Below are 18,932 nucleotides of genomic sequence, written 5' to 3'. Positions count from 1 at the left end.
CCCGGAGACATGGCGGAGCTGCCATAAATCCCTAATTAGGCGCAGTTAACGCACCGTTAATCACCCCCCGGGGAACGGGAGCTGCGCTGGGGTGGGGCGGGACACCGGGCTTAACCTCCCGGGAGCAGGGACCCGGGTCTAACCCCCCCGGGGAACAGCAGCCGGGTCTAACTGCCCCACACAGGCAGCCCGGTCTAACCCCACCCCGGGGAACAGGCAGCCGGGTCTAACTCCCCCACGCGGTGAGCAAGCAGCCCGGTTTAATTTCCCCAGGGAGCTGCAACCGGGCCTAATCCCCCGCAGGCAGCAGATACATAGGTCTAACATACCAGGGGAGCAGGCACCTGGGTTTAACCCCCCAGGAAGCCCAGTCTAACCCCCCTGAAGCAGCAGACACCTGGATCTAACCTGCCCCAGGGAGCTGGCAGCTGGGTCTAACCCTCCAGGCAACCAGGTTTAACCTCCCTAGGGAGCGGGAAGCCAGGTCTAATGCCCCCCAGGGCAGCAGGTAGCCCAGTCTAAACTCCTCCAGGGAGGAGGCAGCCAGGTCTAACCCCCCCCAGGCAGCCGGGTCTAAACCCCCCGCAGGGTGCAGGCAGCACAGAGGCCCTGAGCCCTGGGCCGGCCCTGCTGGTGAGGAGGGGGAAGGGTCTGGGCTTCACCCCCAAACACTGGGGGCTTGGTTGGGCTCTTCCAGCCCCCCCACCGGCCTCTGCTCCCCAGAGCTCCTTGGGTGGCACCTGCCAGGGATTTACTCAATCGCCTCCTAATTGAGCCATTGAAGAGCCGGGTGGTAGCCCCGGGTCAGATGTCTCTTCAAAGGCTGGGCTTTAATTAGGCCTTTCCTAAGCAGCCCAGGGGAGCTTCTCTGCTGTGGGTGGGTGGGGGGAGCCGGTGTGGGGCAGCTCCCCCTTCTCCTGAGCCCCTCTTGCCACTCGGGAAGGCATCAGCGCTGGATTTATCTCGATGGAGCATTTCTGGAGCAACGGGACGGGCTGATCGCAGGGACGAACACACCAGGCTGGGAAAGGGCTGTTGAGCCTGCGCCCAGAAATACGCTGGAGTTCTAACAAAAAAGCACCGTGAACGTCAAGGGAAAAAGCCGCTCTGTGGTCTGTCCGGGCCCGGGAGGGAAGGGACGGCGGGCTCTGCGTGTCGTTCCTCACCTGATGTGCTGCAGGTGCCAGAAGGTGCGATGCCTCGGGGTGCAGAGGAGCGAGCACCAGTGTCCTCAGCACCCGTGTGACCCCAGGAATGGAGACAGGACAAGGAACCCCCATTTCTACTTTAGAACCCCAATTTTAATCCTAGAGCACAAACACCCTCTGCTTCCCAGCCCAAGTCTCTGTCCCAGCACCCGGGTAAACTCGGGTGGCACCGAACAGCCCCCAATCTATACAATGAAATTAAACAGTATTCCCTGAAAATTACAAGTTTCAGAACAAATATGAGGCCTTGCTACTGACTTAAAAATATGTTCTTTAAGCCTCAATGACTGTTTGCTGCTGCCCTTATCGATGGTCTATAGGTAAATGGAAAGTTAAATGTATTGCACTGTTAGCATGAAGTCCCTATGGGTCTCCTTTCTTTTACTAATTTAATTTGAACTTGAATGTGGATAAATGCAGCTTCACTTAAGCTGAAGTTCATACTAATTAATATACTCGCTTCCTAAATGTTCTCGCCATCATGAAGTTTAAAGCAATAATAGGGGCTCTAAAATTTCATCCTCATAGACATGCAAAGATGGAACTTAAATTTGTGTGGGGTGTTATTAAAAAATCCAGACAAATCACAGTATCACAGTATGTTTGGGATTGGAAGGGCCCTGGGAAGCTCATCCAGTGCAATCCCCCCATGGAGCAGGAACACCCAGATGAGGTTACACAGGAAGGTGTCCAGGCGGGTTGGAATGTCTGCACAGAAGGAGACTCCACAACCCCCTGGGCAGCCTGGGCCAGGCTCTGCCACCCTCACTGGGAAGAAGTTTTTTCTCAAATTTAAGCAGAACCTCTTGTGTTCCAGCTTGATCCCATTACCCCTTGTCCTATCATTGTTTGCCACCGAGAAGAGCCTGGCTCCATCCTCATGGCACTCACCCTTTATATATTTATAAACATTCATAAGGTCCCCCCTCAGTGTCCTCTTGTCCAGCTCCAGAGCCCCAGCTCCCTCAGCCTTTCCTCACACGGGAGATGCTCCACTCCCTGCAGCATCTTGGTGGCTGCGCTGGACTCTCTGCAGCAGTTCCCTGTCCTGCTGGAACTGAGGGGCCACAGCTGGACACAATATTCCAGGTGTGGTCTCCCCAGGGCAGAGCAGAGGGGCAGGAGAACCTCTCTGACCTACTGACCACCCCCTTCTAACCCACCCCAGGTACCATTGGCTTCCTGGCCACAAGGGCCCAGTGCTGGCTCATGGTCACCCTGCTGTCCCCAGGACCCCCAGGTCCCTTTCCCCTACGCTGCTCTCTAATATGTAATTTCCCAACCTATACTGGAACCTGGGGTTGTTCCTGCCCAGATGCAGGACTCTACGCTTTCCCTTGTTAAATTTCATCAGGTTATTCCCCGCCCAACTCTCCAGCCTGTCCAGGTCTCTGATGGCAGCACAGCTTCCAGTGTCACCACTCCTCCCAGCTTGGTGTCATCAGCAAACTTGCTGATAGTCACTCTATTCCCTCGTCTAAATCGTTAATGAATATATTGAATAATATTGGCTCCAGCACTGACCCCTGGGGCACTGCACTGGATACTGGCCTCCAACTGGACTCCGCACCATTGACTACCACTCTCTGGCTTCTCTCCTTAAGCCAGTTTGCAACCCACCTCACTACTCTATTGTCCAGACCACACCTCCTCAACTTAGCTGTGAGGATGCTGTGGGAGACTGTGTCAAAGGCTTTACTGAAGTCAGGGTAGACCACATCCACCGCTCTGCCATCATCCATCCACCTTGTTACCTTCTCATAAAAGGCTATGAGGTTGGTCAAGCATGACCTACCCTTGGTAAAGCCATGCTGACTGCCCCTAATAACCCTCTTATCCTTGATATGCCTTGAGATGGCACCAAGGAGAAGCTGTTCCATGTTCTGTTGAGCTCAGGCGTCATCCTTCCAGCAGCTGGACATGAAGACTGTCAATGGTTGGACTCAATCTTAAAGGCCTTTTCCAACCAAAATGATTCTGTGCTATTCACGAGGTGTTTTACAAACTCTCGTTTACAACAGAACCCACATCAGTGCTCAGCACGACGACACTGATGAAATCTATTGTGTTTCAATAATGCTGCGGGCAGAAAGGTTCTGGGTGCCCAAGCCCCTCTGCCGCAGCCGTAACTACCCCCAGGAGCGGAGCCGGTGCAGCTCGGGATCACCACGCGCCTCTCGCCGCTTATTCCCCATCCTGTCGATGCCCAACAGCGACGTCCCGCGACGCCACACAGCGAATAACGCACGGTGCTGGAGATGCCGCAGCCTTTCTCGCCCAAAAAATCCCCCGTCCGGCAGGTGGACTGATGTGCACCGCACACCTATTTAGCAAAATTCTTTATTTACATACCAAAAGGTTAAAAAAAATATATAGAGAGGCTGATTATTAAATACCGTCAGGAGAACGTCGAGAGCGTGGATCTGCAGACAGGGCTGTGGGGGCTGGGGCTGGAACAGCAGGAGCCCTGGAACGGAGAAGAAACAAGTCAGTTCAAACACCAGGGCCAGTTCTGTTTAAGCCAATGATCAATGATCTGGATGAAGGGATCGAGGGCACCGCCAGTACTTTCACAGCTGGCACCAAGCTGGGTGGGAGTGTTGATCTGCAGGGCAGGAGGTTCTGCAGAGGGATCTGGACCAGCTGGAGTGATGGGCTGAGGCCGCTTGTCTGAGGTCCAACAAGGCCAAGTGACGGGTCCTGCACATGGGTCACAACAACCCCATGAACGCTGCAGGTTCAGGGAGGAGCGGCTGGAAAAGGACCTGGGGGTGTTGGTGACAGCGGCTGAACGTGAGTCAGTGTGTGCCCAGGTGGCCAAGAGGCCACCAGCGTCCTGGCTGGTACCAGCACTGGTGTGGCCAGCAGGCCCAGGGCAGCGACCGTCACTGTGCTGGGCACAGTGAGGCCAAACCTCGAAACCTGGGGGCGGTTTTGGGCCCCTCACACCAAGAAAGGCCTTGAGGTGCTGGAACGAGGGGAGAGAAGGGAACGGAGCTGGTGAGGGGCTGGAGCACAAGTGTGATGGAGCGGCTGAGGGACCTGGGGGTTCAGCTGGAGAACAGGAGCTGAGGGGAGACCTTCTGATCTCTGAACTGCCTGAAAGGAGCTTGGAGCCAGGGGGGTCGCGCTCTGCTCCCCAGGAACAAGCGCCAGGAGCAGAGGAAACGGCCTCAAGTTGCGCCAGGGGAGGTTGAGGTTGGATGTGGGAACAATTTCTTGCCCAAAGGGCTGTGGGGCATTGGAACAGGCTGCCCAGGGCAGTGCTGGAGTCACCATCCCTGGAGGGCTGGACAGACGGACATGAGGTTCTCAGGACATGGGGCAGGGACAGGAGGGGTTATGGTTGCACTTGATGACATTGAGGGGCTTTTCCCACCCCAATGATTCTATGATATGCTCAGCAGCCATTCCCAAGTCATCCCCAGGCTGGGCAGTGACTCCAGCTGCCCCTACAGCGGTTTGCAGTGCGTTCTCTTCGCTGCACTCGCTGTCTCACGTCAGCCCTGAGCTACAGAACTCGGGATCCCCCCGGCTCTCCACACATCTGTATCTACCTCTGAATTTAAAACCCACAGCACCTGCTTCTCCTGCCTGATTTTGAAGGATCTCCACAAGTAACTGATTTAGCTGCCTGAAGTCGGGTAAGACAAACCCGCTTTTGTCCACAGGTGGTGCAGGAAGGTGGTTCCTCAGAGCTGGCTGGGAAATCAAGCAAAGCAGCACCAGAAATGAGAAGCCACCCGTTTCCACTCTGATGCCAGAGCTCGTGTGCTCCAAATAAACATGATCAACAAGTCTGGGCCTGAGGACAACCCTAAAGGGGACCCGACCCGCCAGCACGGCTCTGCACGGCCGCAGGAGTCTGGTCACAGGATTGTCCCCGTCTTCAAAAGCCTCTAAATGCCACCAGAAGTACTGGGGAAAGGAAATAACGATCACATTCCACGTTGTCGCTTCATCAAACAGGAGCTCGCAGGGGCTGGAGTGCTGCGGATCTCAAAGACTTTGTTAGGGAAGCGGACGTGTCCTCATGGGCAACTGCAGATGTCTTTGGGAATCATTTGATGGATGGTCAAAAATGGGGGGGATTTGCTTTTGTCAGTGCCCGCCCGCTGAAATCTGAAAAATCAGCAACCAAAAGGCTAATACAGCAGATTTCTGACAAGCTGCAGCCTGACACATTGAAATCTAGACAGATTTGTTTAAATGCTTGTGTTTTTTATGGTGAAGTGGGTGGAAAAATGGAAACAGAACACTGTGCATGAGCCTAAGCTCTGTCTTGAGCCCACCGGTTTAACCCAAGTGAAACCTCAATACTAGTAACAGCTGGAAACATCTCCCTTTGGGTGAGGACAGTGGGATTTTTACAAGTTAGGACTATGTAACGTGATAATTTCTTGGCCCTCCATAGCTGTACTGAGCAAGGTGGCTCAAATCCTTCTTCCCTCCCCTCCTCAAGGATGTTCTGCTCTCTGAGCAACCAGAGGGTTCACAGCAGCCTAAGCCCACCCAAGGCTCAGCTCCCACAGCTCCATCATCCCCCTGACGGCAGCTGCACGACCAGGTCCCTCGGGCGCTGCCGCAGATGCCGGGGTAGCTCAGGGGAAGCCAGCGCAGGGAGTTGAGCTGGCAAAGCCTAACGCTGTTAGAGAAGCATTTTCTGGTGTTTCATGGAGCCGAGTCAGCTCTTTGCAGGCTTAAATGCGAAAATAAGTCAAGGAAAAGCACAGAGCAGAGCAGCCCCGAGCTCAATTGCTCTGGTGGACAGCAGGATGACCACGAGCCAGCACTGGGCCCTTGTGGCCAGGAAGCCAATGGTACCTGGGGTGGGTTAGAAGGGGGTGGTCAGTAGGTCAGAGAGGTTCTCCTGCCCCTCTGCTCTGCCCTGGGGAGACCACACCTGGAATATTGTGTCCAGCTGTGGCCCCTCAGTTCCAGCAGGACAGGGAACTGCTGCAGAGAGTCCAGCGCAGCCACCAAGATGCTGGAGGGAGTGGAGCATCTCCCGTGTGAGGAAAGGCTGAGGGAGCTGGGGCTCTGGAGCTGGACAAGAGGAGACTGAGGGGGGACCTCATTAATGTTTATAGATATATAAAGGGTGAGTGCCATGAGGATGGAGCCAGGCTTTTCTCGGTGGCAAACAATGATAGGACAAGGGGTAATGGGATCAAGCTGGAACACAAGAGGTTCCACTTAAATTTGAGAAGAAACTTGTTCCTGGTGAGGGTGGCAGAGCCTGGCCCAGGCTGCCCAGGGGGTTGTGGAGTCTCCTTCTGTGCAGACATTCCAACCCGCCTGGACACCTTCCTGTGTAACCTCATCTGGGTGTTCCTGCTCCATGGGGGGATTGCACTGGATGAGCTTTCCAGGGCCCTTCCAATCCCAAACATACTGTGATACTGTGAAATACTTGGGCTTGCCTCGGTTTTCGTTTGTGTAGCAGAAGAACAGCGTAAATGTTGATAGGCAGAGTTGGCCGTGGGGACCCTCAACTCCATCTCTGGAGAAAGGGCTGCGGACCAACCACAGCACTTGCGTTGGCACCCGATTCGATTTTGGCATGATTTTAAGAACTGAGCAAGAGAGAGTCCAGCGCAGCCACCAAGATGCTGCAGGGAGTGGAGCATCTCCCGTGTGAGGAAAGGCTGAGGGAGCTGGGGCTCTGGAGCTGGACAAGAGGACACTGAGGGGGGACTCATTCCTGGGGATCAAGATGGAAAGGGGGAGTGTCAGGAGGATGGAGCCAGGCTCTTCTGGTGACAACCAGTGACAGGACAAGGGGTAATGGGTTCAAACTGGAACACAGGAGGTTCCACTTAAATTTGAGAAGAAACTTGTTTGGGGTGAGGGTGGCAGAGCCTGGCCCAGGCTGCCCAGGGGGTTGTGGAGTCTCCTTCTGTGCAGACATTCCAACCCGCCTGGACACCTTCCTGTGTAACCTCATCTGGGTGTTCCTGCTCCATGGGGGGATTGCACTGCATGAGCTTTCCAGGGCCCTTCAACCCCTGACACTCTGGGATTCTGTGGGTGCCCAGGAAGATGGGGACTTTGCTGGTTTTACTGAAAATGGGTTAATTTTCTTCATGCAGTTAGAAGCCTTTCTTTTTCCTAGCTAGCACACCCATTATCTGGACTTAGTTTGAGAACAGCAGGTAACAGCCCAGCACAGAGTTAATGTTTTGAATTGCTCTGGTCTGAAAGCCAAGGACACTGGGAGCTCTGCCCGCAGGTGTGAGGCAGAGATGGGGCAGAGCTGGACTCACAGCCAGACTGACCAAGAAGAGTATTCCACCCCATTAGCATCATGCTAATTATCTAAGGAGAGCTGGGAACTTCCGGCTCTGGCTCTACCGCTCTCTCTGCTTCTTCTCCCTCTGGGGACAGCGGGGAAGTTTCGGTCAGGACGTTTAGCCCGGACTTTTGCCATTTTGCAGAGGCCTCTGGGCTTTTCTGCCTTTTTCCTCCTTTTTTAACTGTTGACCGAGTGCTGCTCGCTGGGACCGGCTGCTTGTTGTGGACAGAGTTCATGAGGAATTGCCTTGAGTATCTTTCATTTCTATTACATATATATTATATATATTTACTAGTAGTGTATTAGTATTTTGTTATTTTATTAAACTGTGTCCATCTCAATGCAAGTTTCTCCCTTCCCTTTTGATTCTCTCCCCCATTGAGGGTGGGGAAGGGGCTGAGCGAGCTGTCGCGGCTGCTTTGCCAGCTGGGGTCAAACCGCGACAGGGACTTACCGCATTTCTGTTCCACCGCTTTACATTTCCCCGCACTGCGAGATGACAACGGGCAGCTTGGGTTTGTTATTCGGACCCGTAGGTACATTCTGGGGGCAAACAAATATATAATGTTAAACCTAATTAAAAATACAGTGAATTCAGTGAGTGACAAGAGAAGTGATCTGTACTCTGTACAGACTGAATTAACCCTGTGCTCTGCATTGGGGAGGCCACACCTGGAGTGTTGTGTTCAGTTCTGGGCCCCTCAGCTCAGGAAAGAGATTGAAGTGCTGGAGCGGGTCCAGAGAAGAGCAACAAGACTGGGGAAGGGACTTGAGCACAAGCCCTATGGGGAGAGGCTGAGGGAGCTGGGCTTGTTCAGTCTGGAGAAGAGGGGGCTTAGAGCTGAGCTCAGCACTCTCTAGAACTACCTGAAGGGCAGTTCTAGCCAGGTGGGGATTGGGCTCTTCTCCCAGGCATCAGCAATAGGACAAGAGGCCATGGGCTTCAACTCTGCCAGGGGAAATTGAGGCTGGAGATGAGAAAGCAATTCTCTGCAGAGAGAGTGGTCAGGCATTGGAATGGCTGCCCAGGGAGGTGCTGGACTCACCGGCCCTGGAGGTGTTTAAACTGAGATTGGCCATGGCACTTAGTGCCGTGATCTAGTGAATGGACTGGAGTTGGACCAAGGGTTGGACTGGATGATCTCTGAGGTCTTTTCCAACCCAGTCCATTCTGTGACTCTTTGATTCTGTGACAGTACTTGAGGAGCGAGTCAGAAGTGTCTGTGTGACACAAGGAACAGGGAAATCTGGACACAGCTCTGGGTGACACAGATGCACCCTCGTGTTTTGGCAACAGGCCCGGCCACGAGCCGGTGACACCTGTGTGCGCAGAGGTTTGGGACACGGAGCAGAGCCCGACCCCTTGAGCGGGAGGGAAGGGACGAAGCCAAAACGGGAGAGCTCCTCACAAGACGCGGCTGGCACCGCGTTGCTAGAGGCTGCTCTGGCTTCAATCTTTGAAGTTACTAATTACAGCTGTAACAAGAAAAGCGAACGTGGGTTGGTACAGAAGAGGAATCCACGTATGAGATGGTCACAGCACCACCCTGAAGCTCTCCTTCTTTCATGAATCTATCATAAATCTACCACTTATTTCCCTGATTTTGCCCCTCAGTGAGCATATTCATCTGCAGCTCCTGGAAGCCCGGAGAAGATTTAATTTTTCTAATTGAACACGCTGATCACGGATCAGCAGAACTGATGATGTAGCATCCACCGAGTAACCCCAGGCGACGGCACAACGTGACCGCTCAGCCCGTCCGAGCTGCTGATGGAACAGCTTTGCAGTTCGGCTTCCTGAACAAATGCAAAGCGTCGCAAATAAAGCCACGAGAACACAATCCCCGCTCAGAGAGCGACCAGCCGCCACGAGACACCGCGCTCCCAGACCCGTCTGCGTGACCGCCTGTGCCTCCGAAGATTTCCTGCTATTTTATAGCGGTGACAACCGATAATACCACTTATCAACGCTGGTATTCCCTGCTATCTGGCAAACAGACAGCGGAAGAGAATAGAACAACCCTCGTTAATCCTCTATGCGAATTTCCAACGTGAATGTTCGCAGAGAAATAAGTGAATTCAACTTACCTCAATTTTTCTCATGACCAACAGCCCATCGACAATTTTACCTAGAACGAGAAAAGGGAACCGCTTCAGTATGGTCAGTTTTCACCATTACCCCCTCGCACATCACAAGTTCATGTGGTTTTGTTCCCCCTGAAAAGTCCTGTGCAGCGAGGGCTACAGGGCACACCGGGGCTGATGAGTGATGAACTGGTACAGCAAACAATCCCCCTGAAAACATTTCCCAGTTCAGAACAGGTTAAGAACACTTGCCCATCCCAGGGAGGGCACAACCAGAACAATGGAGGTTCTGAGCTGCCAGCCGTGCCAAAACACAGCGTGAACCAGCTCTCCAACATGCAGCCTTCGTAACGATGCAAAAAAGGCCGTGAACGGTATCGGTGTTACTTGGGAATCGAGGAAGGAGTAAGCAGGGCATGGGCTTAGCGGCTGCACCCCTGAGATCCCCCAGTGCAAGTGGCAGATGTGAAGAGCCAGCACATGTGGTTTCATTGAATTATTATCTAAAAACTCTGCTGAAAGCTCAATTCTCTCTGAGCATGGAGAAGAAAGGGGTCCCCTCATCTTTGTGCACTGGCACAAGGTTTTATGTACAATACACCAACCAAGGAATTGATCTGGATTAAAGCTGACCAGGGAAAAAACGTTTCATTTCACCAGGGCAGGAACAACCCCCGGCACCAGCACAGGTTGGGGGACCTGCTGAAAGCAGCTCTGCAGAGAAGGAGCTGGGAGTTCTGGGGGACAACAGGGTGACCGTGAGTCACCAATGTGCCCGTGTGGCCAAGAGGCCAATGGGACCTGGGGTGTGTGAGGAACAGTGTGGGCAGCAGGTCAGGGAGGTTGTTCCTCCCCCTCTGCTCTGCCCTGGGGAGGCCCCATCTGCACAGCTGGGGCCAGTGCTGGGCTCCCCAGTTTCAGAAGGACAAGGAATTACTGGAGAGAGTCCAGCGAGAGCTACAGAGATGCTGAGGGCTCTGGAGCATCTTTGTGATGAGGAGACACTGAGAGAGCTGGGGCTGTTGAGCTGGAGAAGAGAAGCTGAGAGGGATGTGATCAATGGGATCAATATCTCAGGGTGGGTGTCAGAGGATGGACCAGACTCTGTTCAGTGGTGCCCAACGCCAGGGTGAGGGGCAACGGGCACAGACTGAAACACAGGAGGCTCCATCTGGACATGAGCAGAAACTTGTTTGCTGGGAGGTGCCAGAGCCTGGCCCAGGCTGCCCAGAGCGGGTGTGGAGTCTCCTGCTCTGAGACATTCACACCCCCTGGACCCACCTGTGTGATCTGCCTGTGACCCTGCGCTGGCAGGGCTGGGCTGGGGATCTGCAGAGCCCCTGCAGCCCAACCAGCCTGGGCTGCTGTGGTTTCAACCACGATCTGAGTCTCTGGCTGCACAGACGCCGCCGCTGGCACAGCGAGGGGGGACGAACCAGCCGCCCACGGCTGTTTATAGGAGCGGGGAGAGCCCGAGCTGTTCCACCAGCCCCGCGCCGCAGGTACTCACCAAACACAACGTGTTTTCCGTCCAACCAGTCACACTTGGAGCACGTAATGAAGAACTGGCAGCCGTTGGTGCTGGGACCGCTGTTCGCCTGGGGGTGGAGAACGGCAAAATGCGCACAGATGAGGACTTCCCAAAACTCCAAGCAGATGCATCTCAAGTAAGAAAGAGCTGTTGCTCTAGACCAACTTATTGTAGCTTTTTGCTACAGAAACCAAAGGAAACAAGATACACACCTGCAGGGGAGAACCCTGGCAGAAAGAAAGAAGCTGGAAGGTTTCCTCAGAATAAACCCCAAACGTGTTTCAAGGACCGGGATGAGAAAGGAGCTGATCGCCGGCTCACAGAGCAGCGTCTTCGGGTGTAAAGTTTAATTGACATCCGAGTGCAATGCCCAGAGATTCGCGCTCTGCTACGAAAACGTCTCAGCGACGCTTCAGCCCGCTTCAATATGTCAGTTCCACGACAACCAGAACGACCCCAGAGCCAACACACAGATTACGTTGGGGCAAAAGGAACTGCGGTATTTGCATTGTCAAAATTCACCATTTGATACTGGATACGTTCATAAATAAATGTGGTTATGTTATGCATCATTTTAACGAGCTTTTCTTGCTCTATGGTGGTTGTTTTTTTGCTTCTGATTTATTACTTGCTGTTTATCTTCTGTTTCTTTCAGGCTATGGAAGTGACGTTAGACAAAAAGCAAATCTGAGCAATTTTCTTATTCGAGTTCAAAATGGGCCGTAAATTAGCGGAGAAAACTCACAACATCAACAAGGCATTCGGCCCAGGAGCTGCTAATGAACGTGGTTCGTTAACACGCAGTGGTGGTTCCAGAAGTTTGGCAAAGGAGACGAGAGCCTTGAAGATGAGGAGCAGAGCGGTGGTGACAATGACCAGCTGAGAGCGACCGCCCAAGCTGACCCTCTTACGACCACACGAGGAGACGCCGAAGAACTCAACGCCAACCAGAGCTCAACGTCGACCACTCTGCGGTCATTGGGCATTTGAAGCAAAGGGGAAAGGTGAAAAAGCTTGATAAGCGGGTGACGAAAATCAAAAAGATCATCATTTTGAAGCATTGTTTTCTCTTCTTCTACACAACAACAATAAACCATTTCTCAGTCGGACTGCGACGTGTGACAAAAAGTGGATGTTATGCAACAAGCGGTGACGACCAGCTCGGCGGTTGGGCTGGGAAGAGCCTCCAAAGCGCTTCCCAAAGCCAAACCTGCACCAGGAGAAGGTCGCGGTCGCTGTTTGGTGCTCTGCTGCCGGTCTGATCCACTCCAGCTTTCTGAATCCCGGTGAAACCGTCACATCTGAGAAGTACGCTGAGCAGATTGGGGAGATGCACCAAAAACCGCAGGTGGCATCGGTCACCAGAAAGCGCCCGACCGCACGTCGCACAACTGACACGTCAAACGTTGAACGAATTGGACGAAGTTTCGCCTCGCCCACCGCGTTCTCCCAACCTCCTGCCGAGCGACGGCCGCTTCTTCAAGCATCTCGACAACTTGCTGCAGGGAAAACGCTCCCGCAGGCAGAAAACGCTTTCCAAGAGTTAACGGAATCCTGACACATGGAGTTTACACTAAAAATAAACCTGTTTCTCATTGGCAAAAATGTGTTGATTGTAATGGTGCCTATCTTGGTTAATAAAGATGTGCCTCATTTTGGGGCATGTTTTGTGGATGAATAACAAACCCAAAGGCAGCGGTTTTAGGGGCCAGGCGGCTCCAAGAGCTGCAGAAGCAGCAGCTGTGGGGTTGAACGCTGGAGCACGGGCTCCACTTGCTCTCCATTGCAAAACTGAGCGTATTGTTCTGTCGGGCAACACGCAACCGTTGCAGTTTTTCCTACGACGTTGAACAGGAAGCACGTGTTACAAAAGACACCATGGGGACGCCGCCGTGGCTTTGAAACTCCCAAATCTCTTTGTTTCGTCCTTGCTGAGGTCAGTGGTTGATAACAGGATCAGGGAAGAAAAAACGGCCACCGCTTGGTGCTGTATGAAAACCTTACACGTTAAACTACTCTGAAAGCAACGCCTGACCCAGAACTGCACCAGGTAAGAACAGGCGCTGCGGGGTCAGGACTTTGCGTTACTCATTAACCCAGGAGTAACGTTCTGACCGGTGGTTACAAAGCGGGTCTTTGACACCTCACATCCAACGGTGCAAAGAGTTTATGCGCTTAGGAAAAGGGCACGCAGAAAGAACCGAGGGCTTTGAGCGTCCTAATGTCGTTATTCAACACTCACCATGGAGAGCAGCCCAGGAGCAGAGTGTTTCAGCTTGAAGTTCTCATCCGCAAAGGGTCCCCGGTAGATGCTGGCGACGCCGGTGCCGTCCCCCTGCGCGAGAGGTGCCGCTCAGCCGCGGCCCATTCAAAAACTCAATTCAAAATCCCCACGCTAAAGGACAGGGATAAACTCAGCCCCAAATGGGAGCTGCACTGCGCCTAATATACACCAGTGGTGAACACGGCGTTTCACTTCTGAAGAGGAACGGCGACCGGCATCGTTTGCCGTCGGTGTCGGCACAAACCCCCGGAGATGGTCGGGACTCAGCCCAAACCTCCCAGGGTGAGATGGAGACCATGGATTGTTTGGGACGGACCCATGTGGACTTCGCGGGGAACAGGAAAGGGATGGAGAAGCTTGGGCCGGTGTGATGAGGAAAGCAGAAGCGGTTGTGCGGAAAAAGTCGGCTGATGGTATGTTGATTTATTTCACCTCACTTTCTGTGACTTTATTGGAAAGAGAGAAGCGATGTCTCTGTTCGGCAAAGACACGGTCATCACTTTCCTCTTCCAAGAGCAGGCACAACAAAAGAGGTGAAACAAGTAAACACACCTCGAATCCTGGGGGCAGTTCTGGGCCCCTCACCTCAGGGCTCAAAATGGCGGCACCGAGATCACCTCAGGGCTCAAAATGGCGGCACCGAGATCACCTCAGGGCTCAAAATGGCGGCACCGAGATCACCTCAGGGCTCAAAATGGTGGCCAGAGGGGTGGTGGGATCACCTCACACCAAGAAAGGCCTTGAGGTGACATTCTGTGACATTAGCGACTTCATAAAAAGCTGGTGTGGCCGAGCCCCTTGTTGCGCGGCCAGTTCTCTCAGTGACTTCCACATGACCAAGTTTTATAAATTTGGTATTAAAAAAGCTTTATCACTCCCTAATATTTTCTAACGCTTCCAGAAATGAAATAATTTCACTGGGTTCTAGGACGGTGAAGAGACCCAGTGGTTCTCCAGCACAGAATCCCAGAATGTGAGGGGTTGGGAGGGCCCTGGAAAGCTCATCCAGTGCAATCCCCCCATGGAGCAGGAACACCCAGATGAGGTTACACAGGAAGGTGTCCAGGCGGGTTGGAATGTCTGCACAGAAGGAGACTCCACAACCTCCCTGGGCAGCCTGGGCCAGGCTCTGCCACCCTCACCCCCAACAAGTTGCTTCTCATCTTTCAGCGGAACCTCCTGTGTTCCAGTTTGTACCCACTGCCCCTTGTCCTGTCACTGGTTGTCACCAGAAGAGCCTGGCTCCATCCTCCTGACACTCCCCCTTTCCATCTTGATCCCCAGGAATGAGTCCCACCTCAGTGTCCTCTTGTCCAGCTCCAGAGCCCCAGCTCCCTCAGCCTTTCCTCACACGGGAGATGCTCCACTCCCTCCAGCATCTTGGTGGCTGCGCTGGACTCTCTCCAGCAGTTCCCTGTCCCGCTGGAACTGAGGGGCCACAACTGGACACAATATTCCAGGTGTGGTCTCCCCAGGGCAGAGCAGAGGGGCAGGAGAACCTCTCTGACCTACTGACCACCCCCTTCTAACCCACCCCAGGTACCATTGGCTTCCTGGCCACAAGGGCCCAGTGCTGGCTCATGGTCACCCTGCTGTCCCCAGGACCCCCAGGTCCCTTTCCCCTACACTGCTCTCTAATAGGTCATTCACCAACTTACACTGGAACCTGGGGTTGTTCCTGCCCAGATTCAAGACTCTACATTTGCCCTTGTTATATTTCATTAAATTTTTCATTTTCAGCATTTCCCAAGAGCGTGACCACCACTGCGGCCACAAAGTCTTCTCTATTTGTGAAGAAAATTCGCTAACAAAAAGTTAATTTGGACTTAAACTCTCTCTTGCATGTGACGCTTGGTTCTGTACTTAGGGTCTCTCTCCACAAAGCAAGTAGAAATTCAGAGGGTTTCTTGTTTGGGGGGAGAGGACAAGGATAATAGGATAAAATAATATCATCTTCACAAGTTTGTTTCTTTTTTTTGAGAGGAAATGTTCTGGGAAGGAAATATTTAGAGAGCAAAGATTTTGGGAAGAAGAAGGAACGTTCACCCGAGACTCCAGATTTGTTTCCACGTGCACTATGTTCTGTTGCAGTCAGATGGCAGCAACGCTACGAGGAAACCTCTGGGTACCCAGAGACCGAGACCCCACACGTCAGCGTGGACTAAACTGCATTATACCATGTAGGAAAACACAAAAGGAACGCAGAGGTACGTACGTTTACAAAGTCACCTCCTTGGATCATGAAATCCTTTATTACCCTAAAGAAGTAAAACAACAACTTAGTTCTCCATAGAAAAATGCCTCGAGAAGCTTAAAATGTGGTCAAAAGGAGTTCTGTCCCAGCGCAACACAAGTTACCGGGTCTGTGGATGCTGCAGTCTCCAATCTACGGCAATTGTTAATTAGTGCTGCTACGGGGCAATCCGGGAGCCATCGCCGCTCGACCAGAGGCAGCGATGAGGTGACAGATGCCACAAATGACCGGTGTCCTGGCACACGAGGAACACGGATCCCTCCCCATGACCCCAACGTCAACATCTGACAGTCCCCAAACCCCAGAGCGACAGACAGACAACACCAGCCCTGAGCCACAAATGCCTCCCAGGCGGGACTCAAACCCACACCCAGCCCAGCCTGCTATTTATAATTATTTATAATTACCTGTGGAAAGTGCTTCCTTTATAACCTATGGGGACACCATCCTTCCTGCAAGGAAATAAAGAGGGAAAATCATTGCAGCTCACGGGATATCCCAACACCAAACCCTCCCCAGGTCCCCAAGCGTCGCCCTGTGAGTCACCAGCCGCCCGGACACGCGGCCGAGCGCTGCGGCCCCAGGCTCTCGGCCAAGGGAAACCTCAGGTGGGCTCTGCACTTAAAATCCTGTGGTTTCCTACACAATCCACACCATCACCTTGACGGGATCCCACTCAAACTGCAGCACGAGCACGTGGGATTTGCAGACGGGGCTATTTAGAGCAACCTGAGGGCAAACTAAGTCATGCCCAAAAGGGAGAGTCTGACATCTCCATCACCGACTGAGCCCGTCGCGGTTTCACCAGAGCAGATTGCTGTAACTCTTTTGTTTTGTACTGGTATAAGAAAATCTTCCACGTGAGCCTTATTCCTGCTCGCCCGCCGCATTTCCCGGAGTGGGGCTGCTCCAAAGGGCTCCGTAACCCACTCACCTGAATTCACCCGTACAGAACTGCCTGCAAGACAAAGAGAGCAGAGCGTGAGCCTCGGCTGAACGCCGGGGACGCAGAGGATGGCGTCTGGCGAACACGCACCCACTGCTCTGCGGGACACTCCTCACTGCACCCGAGACACCCCCAGTGAAACAGGAACCGGCACCAACTCCTCCCCGGTTCCATCGCAGAGCAAACCCTGCACTTTCTGCAGCTGAGGAGGTTGAGTATTTAACACCAAGGTTGTAAGACACCAAATGTGGAGCTGGCCTTTGTGTTTCACAGAAAACAGGGTATATATGGGTACATTCATTTTGCCTGCGGAGGCAGAATGTCCCAGTGGCACATCCCTAGAATCACAGAATAGAATCATTTGGGTGGGAAAAGCCCCTCAAGATGATCAAGTCCAACCACAACCCACCCCTGTCCCTGCCCCATGTCCTGAGAACCTCATGTCTGTCTGTCCAACCCTCCAGGGCTGGTGACTCCAGCACTGCCCTGGGCAGCCTGTTCCAATGCCCCACAGCCCTTTGGGGAAGAAATTGTTCCCCACATCCAACCTCAACCTCCCCTGGCGCAACTTGAGGCCGTTTCCTCTGCTCCTGGCGCTTGTTCCTGGGGAGCAGAGCCCGACCCCCCTGGCTCCAAGCTCCTTTCAGGCAGTTCAGAGATCAGAAGGTCTCCCCTCAGCTCCTGTTCTCCAGCTGAACCCCCGGGTCCCTCAGCCGCTCCATCACACTTGTGCTCCAGCCCCTCACCAGCTCCGTTCCCTCCTCTCCACTTGCTCCAGCACCTCAAGGTCTCTCTTGGTGTGAGGCGCCTTCAGGCAGCGGCTCAGAACTCTCACACGACATTAAGGTTCTGGGTTTTACAAATGCACCGAGCACACCAGCAGCTCCGCACAGGGAGCAGAGGGGCTGGAGTCGTCACCTTCCAGCCAGACGGGATCCCCTGACGGATCCGGGTGCTGCTCGGTCACGTCTCCCCGGGCACGGGGAGAGGAGCAGAGCGGGTGCTGGTTCTGGGGAGCAGGGAGCGGCTCTGTCAGCAGATGTTCCCGCACCCGCAGCCCGGCCGGGAGCTGCGCTGGGGAGCGGCGCCTGCTGCTCACCTGAAGTTCTCTGCGGTTTTGGGAACGACGTCAGCGAACAGCTCGATCTTCATGCGGCCGACCTCCTGGGGACACGGCGGCCAGATCAGCTCCCTGGGCCCCACTCCCCCAGCCCAGCCCCCCCGCACGCAGGGAGCCCCCAGAGCCCCCACTGCACCCCCAGCCCTGCAACCCCCCACAGCACCACTGCCAGCCCTGCCCCACAGCCCCTGGGCGCCACAGCGCCCCGAGCCGCCCTGCTGCTCCCCAAACCCCCCCCGCTGCTCCCCAAACCCCCCCCTGCTGCTCCCCAAACCCCCCCCTGCTGCTCCCCAAAACCCCCCGCTGCTCCCCCAAACCCCCCCGCTGCTCCCCCAAACCCCCCCGCTGCTCCCCAAAACCCCCCCGCTGCTCCCCAAAACCCCCCCTGCTGCTCCCCAAACCCCCCCGCTGCTCCCCCAAACCCCCCCGCTGCTCCCCAAACTCCCCCGCTGCTCCCCAAAACCCCCCCGCTGCACCCCAATACCCCCCCTGCTGCTCCCCAAACCCCCCCTGCTGCTCCCCCAAAGCCCCCCGCTGCTCCCCAAAACCCCACCGCTGCTCCCCAAAACCCCCCGTGCTGCTCCCCCAAACCCAACCCCACCGCTACCCCCAAATCTAACTCCACTGCCCCCCCCAAATCCAACCCCACTTCCCCCCTAAACCCCCTCCCTGCTGCCCTCATCCCCCCACTGCTCCCCCTAAGCTAACCCCACTGCTCCCCCATAACCCCTCTACTGCTCCCCCAAATCCCCCCCGTGCTCCCCACACCCCTCCCCCTCAGCCCCCCAATCCCCCTGCTGCACCCCCAAATCCCGCCCCACTGCTCCCCTCAAGCTCTCCCCGCGCCGCTCCAGCTGCCTCCAGCTGCGTCCCCACCACGAACCCCTAAACCCTTCAGTGCCCCCACTTCACCGCACACCCCCGTTCCGTGCTCCCCCCGCCCCGGCCGGGCCCGTCCCGTCCCGCACCTGCCCTCCGATGGTGACATCGAAAAACACCACCGGGTTGTTGGGGTTCAGCGCCAGCGCCGACATGGCGGCCACAGCGCCCGGAAGCAGAAGCTGCGGGGGAAGCGGAAGAGGCGCCGGTAATGGCGGCGGGGCGGGGCGGGGCTGAGCGGCCGCGGCGCGGGAAGCGGGATGGGAGAGGAACAGGGGCGGGCGGCGGGATCGGGGCAGTGACCGTCCTTGTACCGGGCACAGTGAGGCC

General features: G+C 54.7%; 1 protein-coding gene across 1 annotated transcript; it reads right to left on the bottom strand.

Annotated features, from left to right (window-relative positions):
- Positions 1 to 3,534: 3,534 nt before the first annotated feature.
- Positions 3,535 to 18,823, bottom strand: PPIH (peptidylprolyl isomerase H). The gene is made up of 10 exons (XM_065038172.1): positions 18,692 to 18,823; positions 17,703 to 17,767; positions 16,592 to 16,615; positions 16,065 to 16,109; positions 15,619 to 15,661; positions 13,362 to 13,454; positions 11,099 to 11,186; positions 9,592 to 9,632; positions 7,958 to 8,046; positions 3,535 to 3,675 (listed from the first exon to the last, which is right to left on the bottom strand). The coding sequence occupies exons 1-9, from the start codon at positions 18,755 to 18,757 to the stop codon at positions 7,978 to 7,980; spliced, it is 534 nt and encodes a 177-aa protein (XP_064894244.1). The 5' UTR covers positions 18,758 to 18,823; the 3' UTR covers positions 3,535 to 3,675; positions 7,958 to 7,977.
- Positions 18,824 to 18,932: the final 109 nt, after the last annotated feature.

Source organism: Columba livia, chromosome 21 (assembly GCF_036013475.1).
Source record: "Columba livia isolate bColLiv1 breed racing homer chromosome 21, bColLiv1.pat.W.v2, whole genome shotgun sequence".
NCBI classification, from domain to species: Eukaryota; Metazoa; Chordata; class Aves; order Columbiformes; family Columbidae; genus Columba; species Columba livia.
Note: the sequence above shows the minus strand (reverse complement) of the source record. Positions and strands in the feature narration are given on the sequence as shown.

Bases quoted from the DNA above. Each gene is read 5' to 3' on its own strand.
- PPIH (XM_065038172.1), bottom strand. From the start codon at position 18,757: ATGTCGGCGCTGGCGCTGAACCCCAACAACCCGGTGGTGTTTTTCGAT. The intron at 17,768-18,691 runs GTGCGGGACGGG...CCGTGTCCCCAG, and splicing joins ATGTCACCATCGGAGGGCAG to GAGGTCGGCCGCATGAAGAT. The intron at 9,633-11,098 runs GTGAGTACCTGC...TTCTCGTTCTAG, and splicing joins CGGAAAACACGTTGTGTTTG to GTAAAATTGTCGATGGGCTG.